Source organism: Nerophis lumbriciformis, linkage group LG14, assembly GCF_033978685.3.
Source record: "Nerophis lumbriciformis linkage group LG14, RoL_Nlum_v2.1, whole genome shotgun sequence".
Taxonomy (NCBI): domain Eukaryota; kingdom Metazoa; phylum Chordata; class Actinopteri; order Syngnathiformes; family Syngnathidae; genus Nerophis; species Nerophis lumbriciformis.
In genome coordinates this window covers 15,503,824-15,516,432 of record NC_084561.2, presented here as the reverse complement: position 1 = coordinate 15,516,432, position 12,609 = coordinate 15,503,824, and the positions used below count along the sequence as shown (strand labels likewise).

The 12,609-nt window shown below is 38.9% G+C and overlaps 1 protein-coding gene across 1 annotated transcript in view; it reads right to left on the bottom strand.

Annotated features, from left to right (window-relative positions):
* Positions 1–818: 818 nt before the first annotated feature.
* Positions 819–12,609, bottom strand: part of LOC133616567 (WD repeat-containing protein 47-like) — a 33,267-nt gene continuing 21,476 nt past the window's right edge. Inside the window, exons 9-16 of the mRNA XM_072914721.1 lie at positions 9,254–9,439; positions 9,080–9,149; positions 8,853–9,010; positions 8,581–8,750; positions 8,334–8,504; positions 5,223–5,354; positions 1,646–1,864; positions 819–1,575 (exon numbers count right to left, since the gene is read on the bottom strand). Of these exons, the coding sequence (XP_072770822.1) occupies positions 1,403–1,575; positions 1,646–1,864; positions 5,223–5,354; positions 8,334–8,504; positions 8,581–8,750; positions 8,853–9,010; positions 9,080–9,149; positions 9,254–9,439 (1,279 nt within the window). The 3' untranslated portion in view covers positions 819–1,402. The remainder of the gene's footprint in view (positions 1,576–1,645; positions 1,865–5,222; positions 5,355–8,333; positions 8,505–8,580; positions 8,751–8,852; positions 9,011–9,079; positions 9,150–9,253; positions 9,440–12,609) is intronic.

The following is a 12,609-nucleotide window of genomic DNA, read 5'->3' as shown; positions in this document are numbered from 1 at the left end:
GCTTAGTTCAAATAAAATACCCCTAATTTTTTTTTTTTTATTCTTGTTTTTTAACACTGACTTTTTGCAGTGCAAAAACTGCACACAAAGCTATATAATATTTCGTATTACAATCCAGTTCACTTTCCACGTGATTTTAAAGCTGTCCTTTATTAAGAGGATTATTTCTTACTGTTACTTTAACCCACAAAGGTTGAATCGAGGCCACTGGACTCCGTGTAATAGGCTTCTACATTAACATTTCAGGTGTGGAGATTCCCCGTTTATGTTTCTTTGGGGGAGAAATGCCCCACTATAGACTGGACTCTCACTACTATGTTAGATCCACTATAGACTGGACTCTCACTACTATGTTAGATCCACTATAGACTGGACTCTCACTATTATGTTAGATCCACTATGGACTGGACTCTCACACTATTATGCTTGATCCACTATAGACTGGACTCTCACTATTATGTTAGATCCACTATGGACTGGATTCTCTCACTATTATGTTAGATCCACTATGGACTGGACTCTCACACTATTATGCTTGATCCACTCGACGTCCATTGCACCGGTCGTCCGGGGGGGGGGGGTCCCCACATCTCAGTCCCCTCCAAGGTTTCTCATTGTCCCATTGGGTTGAGTTTTTCTTGCCCCCCACACCCCCACCTCCCGAAATCGGAGGTCTCAAGGTTGGCAAGTATGATTGCACAGTACAGTGCATATTCCGTACAAATGACCACTGAATGGTAACACCCGAATAAGTTTTTCAACTTGTTTAAGTCAGGGTCAACGTCACATTGGAATAGATCAAATTCCAAACGGACTCGGACCAGAAAAGATCAGATTTGAAGCGCTTTGGAGAGTTTAGACTGGCAAAAAACTTTCCGATATGGTGTCCAGTGTAAACGGAGCCATATACAGTGGAACCTCAATTTACAAACTCCTCTATTTGCAAACTTTTCGATCGAGCCAAGTGTGCCTCTATGTGCGTCTCTGTGTACAAACGCATCATTCAGTCATTTATTTTTCGCCTGCAGACAAAAACCAGGGCTCACCATTGAAGCGGAGGCAGAACCCTCCACTCTCTTTCTGAACAGGACACACTCACATCTCAGCGTTTCAGTATGTGTGCCTTTTGTGTGTTTTTTTCCCCGTTTTGACAAGGTTGGCCATTTTGCTAACTCAATATGAGTCCTAAAAAGCCAAAAGAAGGAGGGAAAGAAGGAAGGAATTTCTTTGGATATAAAAAAAAAAGACTATTTGCGAGGAGTACTATATATATAGGGAAACTCCACACCTAAACTGAAGACTTTTGGATTAAAAGTGAAACTACTTCGACACATGTATGAACCAACGACCATGAACAGTTAATGCATAGAGGTTAGGGAAAAACATGATGCTCGATTAGTGCTCACTCCTGCGTTTTCCGTTGAGCACCCGGACTCTCCCCGGGGGCCCATAGGACGACGGTGCGGTCAGCTGAGGAAGAGAGGAAGGCTCTGTCTTTGGGATGCCACCTACACTGGATCACCTTGTCCCAGTGTTCCCCTGCCAGCGTCTGAGGGAGCGCTTTTGTGAGGTCACCTGGGTACAAACGAATGAAGTGATATCACGATGTCGGTATATATGTGATGCATCAACATGTCACGAGTACCTTGCAGGTCACTGATGATGATTTTGTTGTCGTAGGATCCGGTGAGGAGATGATGAGCTCCGGGGGAGAAGCGTACCGAGCGGATGTCGCTGCTGTGGGGACAGTAAGTCTGGACGATGCGGCCTCCTCTGATGTCATAGAGCATGCAGGTGCTGTCCTCCTGGCCGCTGGCGAGTAGGCGGCCGCTAGGATCTACTGCTACTGTGGCCACAGCGCTTCCTGGGGGAGGTAAGCACAATAATTTGACATATTCTAAAGCATTTTTTTGTCATAGTTGCCTCTTCCGGCACTTTCCTCTTTTCGTTGACCTCATTATGAGTGTTCTCTCCTAGTCCTGTTATTGGTAATTACGTTTAGGTTAGTCCTGATATTTTTGGTTTAGTCTCTTTACCTTAGTAGTGACTAAGGCTGTAACAATATGAAAACTTCCTATCACGGTTATCATTACTGTTACATTATTGTTGAATGTTTAATTAAAAAAACAAATTCCAATAAATAAATAAGTGAAGTGAAGGGAATTATATTTATACAGCGCTTTTTCTCTAGTGACTCAAATAGCCACACAATATGTAAAATATGTACCGGTAGTTTAGAAATATTGTTCTGGCTACTTAAGAGCCATATTATTTTAATTTGAGTGTCAAAATATGTTTATCTTCTTCTGTTTTCATTTGTAAAAGTTTTGGTGTTTGTTGGGGGTGTGAAACTTTGGGCACCTAGCGATTCGATCCGATTCCTGGGGTGACGATTCGATTCAAAATCAATTCTTGATTCCACACGAGTTTTGATTCAAACCGATTCCTGCAATGTGGTATAATAATTATAATGAAACTTTTTCAGAACAGGTTAAAGATTACAAAAACATCTTCTGGTTGCATTGCGATAGCCTAAAAACATATCGTACATATATATGTATATATATACATACATATATTTTATTTTGTTGAATAAAATCTCCTGACGAGCAGGGAAACCTACGAAACAGGCTTGTAGGGATGATATAGCCTCTTGTGTTTTTTCCCGACCTAACGTATATTCCACTCTACCCCGGTATTGAGCACTGTATAACCGATAAACCACAGAAACCTCGACTATATACAGGTATATATACATACATATACATATACATGTATATACATATATATGTATATATATATATATATATATATATATATATATATATATATATATATATATATATATATATATATATATATATACATGTATATATATATATATATATATATATATATATATATATATATATATATATATATATATATATATATATATATATATATATATATATATATATATATACACACAATCATTTTTTTTATACATACTATTTTTTAATTGATTGTTGAAAGTGATGAATCAATATAGAATCGGCATTAATAAGAATTACAATTCGGATGTGAATTAATTTTTCTGTGCACCCCTAGATAAGTTTGGTGAATATCGTTTTTTAATTGAGGAAGACATTAATATCTCTTGTATTCATGTTAGCATTTAGGCTTGCGCTTGCTTGCTTCCCAGTAAATAAGCAATGTCAGTGGTCTGTAAGTTTACCAGTATTATCAATTAAGTTTTTTCAAAACAGATTATGGGTTACAAAAACTCCTTTTGGTTGCATTGAGATGGCATAAAAACATATTAAAAGAACGACATACCCCAATCTAAACCAGGGGTGCACAAAAAAATCGATTTACATCCAAATGGCTAATCTTATTCATCCCAATTCTAAATTTGAAAAAAAACAAAAAAAAAAACTATATATATATATATATATATATATATACACACACACACACACACACACACACACACACAATTATTTTTTTTATATATATACATTTTTTTAATTGATTGTTGAAAGTGATGAATCAATTTAGAATCGGCATTGATAAGAATTACAATGCGGATGTGAATTAATTTTTCTGTGCACCCCTAGTTAAGTTTGGTGAATATCGTTTTTTAATTAAGGAAGACATTAATATTTCTTGTTTTCATGTTAGCATTTAGGCTTGCGCTTGCTTGCTTCCCAGTAAATAAGCAATGTCACCGGTCCGTAAGTTTACCAGTATTATCAATTAAGATTTTTCAAAACAGGTTACGGGTTACAAAAACTCCTTTTGGTTGCATTGAGATGGCCTAAAAACATATTAAAAAAACGACATACCCCAATCTAAACTAGGGGTGCACAAAAAATCGATTTACATCCAAATGGCTAATCTTATTCATCCCAATTCTAAATTTGAAAAAAAAACAAAAAACAAAAACAAAATATATATATATATATTTTTTTTTTTTTTTTTTGGTCAAAAAAGTAAAATAAAATATATACTGTACACACACATATATATATATATATATATATATATATATATATATATATATATATATATATATATCGGGTTTTTTTATATTTACATATTTTGTTTTACATATATTTTGATGTGAATTGATTTTTTGTGCACCCCTAGTTTAGATTGAGGTAAGTCATTGGAGAGAGGCGAAGAAAAACTCTTGTTAATAACACTGTGACGATCTGTCACTTTCCCGTCGAGTTGTGTTTCCTTGGTTGGTGTTTGTTTCCTGTCAGCGCTCTTGTTTTGTTTCCATTTCCAGCTTGGCTCCCTGAGTGCTGTTTTTCCCCTCACCTGCTGCTGATTGGCAGCCTGGCCACACCTGTTGTCAATCAGCTGGCTGCTATTCATGCCTGCCTCGCCCTCCAGTCAGGGCTCGATGATTGGTTTCCTGGTATCCTGTTTGCTGTCTCCTGTTATCCTGGTTCCTGTTTCCCCTGCATTTCCTTTTGACATTAAAGTCATGTTTTCCTGCGCTACCCCTGCCACCTCTGCATCTTGGGGTTCACCACCAACAAATCATGACAAACCCTCGTTTTCAAGTTAGCATTTAAGCCAGCACTCGCTTGCTTCCCCAGTAAACAAGCAGTGTCACCGGTCCGTAAGTTTACCAGTGTTATCAATCACGATTTTACAATCATTTTCATTTAAAACGGTAATACAAACCATGGAAAGTTTTAGCGTGGTTCATCCTTATACCGTTTAAAGTTACATCCCTAGTAGTGACTCTGTCTACCTTTTTCACTGTATATGCTTTTGGGCTCCAACTTATACTGTGTCAACAGTAACATCGCTACACTAGAAAAGTGCTACACACATACTGTATCTGTACTTAATGCTCAGCAAAATATTGCTAATAACAAAAGCTGTGTCCAGGCTGCTCAGCACAATATAACAGTTGTTGAAATAGAAAAAGGAGGAAGAAAATAAAAGGAATGAAACTCAATGCATGTTTGCAAGGGCGCGGAATGGCTCAGCGGGTAAAGCGGCAGTCCAGAAACTTGAAGTTCCTTGTTTGACCCCGGCATTCGCTATACTAGGCCCTGCTGTTGTGTCCTTGGGCAAGACACTTCCACCCACACTGGTTTAAATGTAGCTTACCCCAAGCTTGGATGTATAGGTTCCCGATGTAAAGCGCTTGGAGACGATTGTGAAAAAGTGCTAAATAAATATAAATCTAATTTATTCATTCATTCAAGGTGACCCACCTGAGCCGTGCAGGGTTGTGCCCACCACACGTACACAGTTGGGCACCCGCAGGTCCCAGAAGCGGACTGTCTTGTCCTGGGATCCAGAAGTGATCATCCATCCTCCCCATGTATACAGAGTCAGAATGTGGCCTGTCCAAAAACAAAGGTGAAGCATTTCAAAAATGACAAAATTTATTGAATATTCCAACAGGCTGAGGGTACTCGGGCTGTTGTTTTATGTTGTCTGCAGTTCAGGTGTTGCATTTTTTTATCTGTTCCATTTATATCAAAGTACTGTAGTATCAAAGGGCAGGATGGTGGAACAAGGGTTAGTGGATGTGCCTCACAAACAAAGGTCCTGGGTTTGATCCCTGGGCTCGGGGTCTTTCTTTCTCCCCGTGACAGCCTGGGTTCCCTCCGGGTACTCCGGCTTCCTCTCACCTCCAAAGACATGCACCTGGGGATAGGTTGATTGGCAACACTAAATTGTCCTTAGTGTGTGCATGTGAGTGTGAATGTTGTCTGTGTTGACCCTGCAATGAGGTGGTGACTTGTCCAGGGTGTACTCCGCCTTCTGCCCGAGTGCAGCTGAGACCGAAAGGGACAAGTGGTAGAAAATGGATGGATGGATGTAGTATCAAGATGGATATTTGACATGTTTAGCTCCATTTCCAGTTGACGTTTTTAATTGTTTTATGTCACTGTATGTCAAGGGTATAAAAAATAACTACTTTTTGCACCATTCTGTTCAGACACCAAATGCACTTCTACAAGGCAGAGTTAGATGAAATAAGGTGTGGAGTTCCCCAGGGCTCAGTTTTAGGTCTCAAATCTTTTAAAAATTTCCACGTGCCGCCTCTTGGAGACGTCATTAGGAGACACAGCATTGGTTTCCTCAGTTATGCTGATGATAAACATCGCCATGTCTCCTGAAGACACAGGATCAATAGATACCATTTTTAACTGCATTTTATACATCAAGTCTAAAATGCAGTTAACTTCCTACAGCTCAACCAGGACAAAACAGAAGTTTTAGTTATGGGTCCTGAAAGCCAGGGAGAGAGAAACTTTTACCATGATTACAGGATTTTAAACCAACATAATCCATAAAAAATCTGGGCACGATTTTTAATTTTGGGCTAAATTTATTCCCAAATTAATTACATACATTTTAATAGTAGACATTGATATCAGATACAAATGTTTCGAGGTAAGAGCGCTGTCACAGTACCAGTTAGTAAATTGAGGTACTACTGCATTTTCTATTTCATGTATTGCTATTATTACTATTATTATTTTATCCATCCATTCATCCATTTTCTACCGCTTGTCCCTCTCGGGGTCGCGGGAGGGCCGTAGCCTATCCCAGCTGCATTCGGGCGGAAGGCGGCGTACACCCTGGACAAGTCGCCACATCATCGCAGGGCCAACACATATAAACAAATATTCTTTTTTTAGATTTAATTTTATTTCTATATAATTTTTAAATATTTGTTTTTATTATTTTTTAGATTATGTTAATTTTTAGTTAATATGAAAGCAGGTGTTTCCATGCTGTCTTTTTAATCACCTTGTGGTGCAACTTGCCTATGTATGAAAATTGCTATATAAATAAATACATACACAAATAAATCAATATATACATATACATATATATATATATATATATATATATATATATATATATATATATATTAGAGATGCGCGGTTTGCGGGCACAACCGCGGAGTCCGCGGATTATCCGCGAATCGGGCGGATGACATTTAAAAAAATTAGATTTTATCAGCGGGTCGGGTCGGGTCGGGTCGGGCGATTGAAATTTAAAAAAATTAGATTTTAAATAGATTCAGGCGGGTGGCAGTTAAACCAATTCGGAAATATATATACATAGTTAAATGTTGTTACCCACATACGAAAAACGAGCAGGCACCTGCAGCATATGCCACAACAGAAGAAAAAAAAAAGAAGAGATGGACACTTTTACGGAGCGGAGAAGGCCCCCGACGCCTCGCCGGGGTCCGGGACCGAGGCCCCTTCCCCCGAGAGGGCCCCACCGTGAGCCGTAGCTGAGGCGATCCGCGAGAAGGGCCCGACGCACGTCCAGGGTCACCACCGCGCCCACCGCACCGACACCCCGCCTCGTCCGCCTTCGCCGCGGCCGGCGTCACGCGCAGCAGGTAAGCAGCTTACCTGCCCGCCACCCCCGTGGCCGGGGGCTCGTAACATGGGTCACTCCGCGCGCTCCGCCCGCGCAGCTTACCTGCCCGCCACCCCTGTTGCCGGGGGCGCGTAACAGGGGTCACTCCGCGCGCAGTGCGCTCACGAAAGGGGTGGGGCTCACCCTGGTTGATATAGACAGCAGCTAGGACGGTGGCCATGGAAGTTGGAACCCGCTAAGGAGTGTGTAACAACCCACCTGCCGAATCAACTAGCCCTGAAAATGGATGGCGCTGGAGCGTCGGGCCCATACCCGGCCGTCGCCGGCAGCGAGACGCGCTTGGAGGTGCGCTCAGCGCGGCTCCCATATGATTGCGCACTGGTGTGCGTCTGGGTCGTGACAGCGTGGCACGCGAATGCTGCATTGGATCAGTCTCTTTTCTTTAACAGGCAAAAGCTTTATAACCTCACTAATGCCTTGCATCGTCTATATTAGATATATAACAACGGGCGGGTGCGGGCGGATGGCGGGCGGATGCGGTTCTGATCAAATGTTAGATCGGGTGGATTGCGGATGGTTGACGACTTTCTGATGCGGTTGCGGATGAAATAATTGCCTATCCGCGCATCTCTAATATATATATATACATAAATATATATATATATATATATATATACATAAATGTATATATATATATATATATATACATAAATATATATATATAGATATTTTTTTTGTTTTTGTTTTTGTTTTTATTTATATATATATATATATATATATATATATATATATATATATATATATATATATATATATACACACACACACACATATATATATATATATATATTTTTTTTTTTATATATATATTATTGTTGTACAGTGTATCAAAATAACGGACAAACTACTTTTTGCACCATTCTGTCAGGACCCCAGATGCACTGTATATAACACAAGACATAGTCAGTTACCAGTATGCCCACTCAGGGCGTGAAGGCCTTGGCCTCTCTGGCAGTCAGTGGTGTAGATGTTGCAGTCTCCAGCTCCGGCGCTAATCAAGATGGACCCTCCACTCTCGGGACCCTCCATGAAAGCCAAGTCCCTGATGGTACCGTCATGCATGCTGAACTCAAGATCGGGACCTGAATCACATCAATGACACAGTCTTGATCCTGCTTTGAATAAGGTGATCTGTTTGGGGTCACTGTTAAACGTTACCTGTTGCATTACAGCTGTCAGCATTAAAAGGCAGAACTTTGACATATTTGTCATTGGAGCCGGTGGCCAGCAGCTGTCCACAGTGGCTCCAGGCGACACAGTAGATGGAGCCTTTGTGGTGTTTGTTCCTCCTGAAGCGCACCGCCGGCTGCTTGACTGCATCCCAAGTGCTAAACCACAACAAAATGGATGTTAGAGGCTCTGCAGGCAAGACATCCAAAAAGGTATTAGTTGTACTTCAAGCTATCATTAATATGTGACGGTTCAACAACCTGGTTGTCAGTACGTCAGGATAGGCACAAACTCTCAGAATTTTAGAGTTGGAACCAACGGCATAAAGTGACCCAGAGGGATGGAAGGCTACAGATCGTACTGCCTGCGTGTCTTCCAGCTGGTTCACTTTAACAAACTGGGTTTTGGACTTTCCTGGCTGCAAAGAACAAAGCTTTAGTAGTATGATTTCTAGCAGGAAGCAGCTAGAATTTGCTTTGCTGACTACCTGCTGTGCTGTGCAACGTGTCACATGGCTGCCGGAATCATCTTGTACGGGCCCTACAGTCTTCTCCGCACTGCGTGCACAAAGACACAAACACATTCATTTTAAGGCAGCATGTCTTTTTCTAAAGATTATTTCCATGAGTGCATTCTGTTCAGGCAAACTACCATTCGTTACCTTGCAAGAACTGGAGGCTCACTGGGGTATTGCAGGTCATGATGACCATTGCCTAATGTGCTGTTTACACCTCCTGGCTTTGGCCTGTGCATCACCTCTGGGTCTGTGGTGTCACCTGCCAGTCCATTCCACTGCTGTGTCACCTCATCGATGCCAACATTCATCTCCTCCAGTTTCTGGATGGATCTGGACAGAGGACAGGATCACTTTTTTTGTGATATGCTTAACCATTGTGCTTCTCGTTTGATAATAAATTATGCATCATATTCCAAAAAGAATGCAATTGCATATATTTAAAAATAAACATTGATGATTATATATCCAACCTGTCATTCCAGACTGGCCGCATTCCAAGTAAAATGAAAACCGCTAAGGTAACTCCACTCTTCAAAAGTGACAGCAAACACGCCTTTACCAATTACAGACCAATTTATCTTTTGCCTCAGTTCTCAAAAATTTTAGAGAAACTATTTAATTCTCGACTTGAAACGTTTCTTGAGAAACATCATTTAATCAATGACAGTCAGTATGGCTTTAGGTCCAAAAGTGCAACCTCAATGGTGATAACTGAAACTACTGAAGTAATTACTAATGCACTGGAGCATAGAAAATATGCAGTTGCTATATTTATTGATCTAAAAAAAGCCTTTGATACCATTAATCATTCAATCCCACTAGATAAGACGGAAAGATATGGAATCAGGGGGCTGGCTGGAGACTGGATAAAAAGTTATTTAACAGGGAGGGTACAGTTTGTAAAAATGGGTCATTATTTATCAGATACTCTTGGCATTGCTTGTGGTGTCCCCCAAGGGTTTATGCTAGAGCCAAAACTGTTTAATGTGTATATTAATGATATGCTTAATACATCCAAAGTACTGAAATGTATACTATTTGCAGACGACACAAATATATTCTACAGTAGTGATGACTATAATGAGCTCATAAATACAGTAAACACAGAACTAAACGTAATAAAAAAAAATGGATTGACACAAATAAATTATCCTTGAATATAAATAAAACTAAGATAGTGATGTTTGGAAATCACAATATAATGTCTGAACAGAAAATAAGTATTGATGATACCCAAATTGAAATCGTAAATGACAATACATTTTTGGGAGTAGTAATTAATAGTAAACTATCATGGAAACCTCATGTCAGACACAATCAAACAACAATCTCCAAAAGCCTCTCAATTATAAACAAAGCAAAACTATACCTTAATGAAAATGCACTCCGTACTCTATACTGCACCTTGGCACGCCCATACCTTACACATTGTGTCGAAGTGTGGGGGAATACTTACCACAACACAATTAATCCTCTGATCATATTACAGAAAAGAGCAGTGCAGATCATTCACAACGTTGGTTATTTAGAACATACTCATTATCTGTTTATGCAATTAAAGTTGCTCAAAGTTGTTAAATATAATATATCAATAATCTTATATAAAGCATTTAACAAATGATTGCCGCCTAATCTACAACGTTTTTTTATAAGACGAGTGCAGGCTCATAACTTGAGAGGCTTTGGATATTTCTCATTGCAGAGAGCTCAAACCACTCGTAAATGTTTTTGTGTGTCTGTAATATATGTGGAGTAAAACTCTGGAACAATCGAGACTTACAACACAAGCAATGCCAAACTATTAATCGATTTAAGCTATTATACAAACATCGGGTTTGGTTCAAATATAGAGATGAGGGTCATTAATTTGACTTGCTGTTGTACTCTGTCTCAAAGTGTTAACATGTGCTCAATGTTTCCTTACCATTATTGCTATGTTGTCTATTACCATTGTTGGTATTGTGTATATTACCATTGTTTGTATGTTCATTCTTCCTACATTGTTGATACAAATTATTGTTACAGTGTAATAATTATTGTTACCTGTGGTAATGCCACCATGATACGACATTTGTATTATAATAATTAAACAAAGTAACAATGAAGCTCACTGTATTAATCACTGAATGGAGAATTGGGGGTGGGATTAAATAAGTTATCTTCTTCTCAGTCCCTTTCAGGCAAAATTGGATCATCATGCTTACATATTGTACATTACATTTTGCATTATAGTAATTAATATTATTATGTGTTGTCTAACTTGTACTTTTTTTTATGTCATTGCCTGAAATAAATGAATTTAAAAAAAAATTAAATAATTAAAACCTTGATCGGCAGCTAAGCTTATTTACTGTGCTAGTGATGATGCCTGTGTAGAAACTTAATGAGGACATAAAATGTTTTAAAAAAAACACAAATTAAGCAGTCAGGACCAAATTATTTAACCACAAGGGGGCAGCATGGACCAATTTTTTTAAGGCAGTGTTTTTCCCACAAGATGTGTGTAGAACATAATCTCTCTAATAAATATGTATAATGTTAAGTAGAGTATTGCCCAAAATAAATGCCAAATATATTTAACTGCACTGCATTAAGTTGCTGTTTTTTTAGTTAGAAAAAGTAACCATAATATATGAAACAGCTCTCAGCATAATGTATTGTAAGTCTTCACCACAGCAAAGTCCAACAATAATAAACTTATTTTTACATTAATATCTCTGACAGTACAGTCAAAAACTGACCATTATTTTTGCAGCTTTTGCTGTGATCTCATTAGATTGTGATGGGCTATCATTAGGGTTGTGCAATATTGGCGCATCAATGCATGTTGATGACACATTCAACAACATGCGACTTTAGAAAGGAGACCCTTTTGTGCAAAACAAACCTTTCTTAAGAATTGGTACCTGCTTTTGTGTATTCGAGATCTGTATAAGTCCAGAAAATGTTTAATAAAACTGTGGAGGCATTGCGGAGATATTTATACAATAATTTTGCCATCCTTCATACTTTAATAAACATTGATTGATTGATTGATTCTTCCAAATAGGCCGTTTGGAATTTGCCCTCAGTGGGACGTTTATCTCCATATATAGTATAAATTTACTCGAAGAGCTTTGTGCTACAGTCCGACACTGTAGTCCTTTAAGTTCCTTCTTTTTCTTTATCCTCTCATTGAGGGGCAGACTGGCTTGTAAATGCACATGCATCCTTCGCTGTTGCCATTTTTAATACAAAGTAGCGTATAGTTAGAATTTAATCCGTCAGTAGACTCCTTATGGAAGCGCTAAAAACAACAACAAAGATGACGGAGAGAAGACGCAGTTGAAATGGAGTTATGTAATATGTGCATAAAGTGGGTTGAAAAAAAATAATCTTCATATTATTACACCATAATCCTGTGTTTTTGTCTGATTATAACTGTGATCAAAACGTAATCATTCAATGATTTTGAAATTTTAAAAGTATTAGCATTGGTATGACCAATACCGCCCATGTAA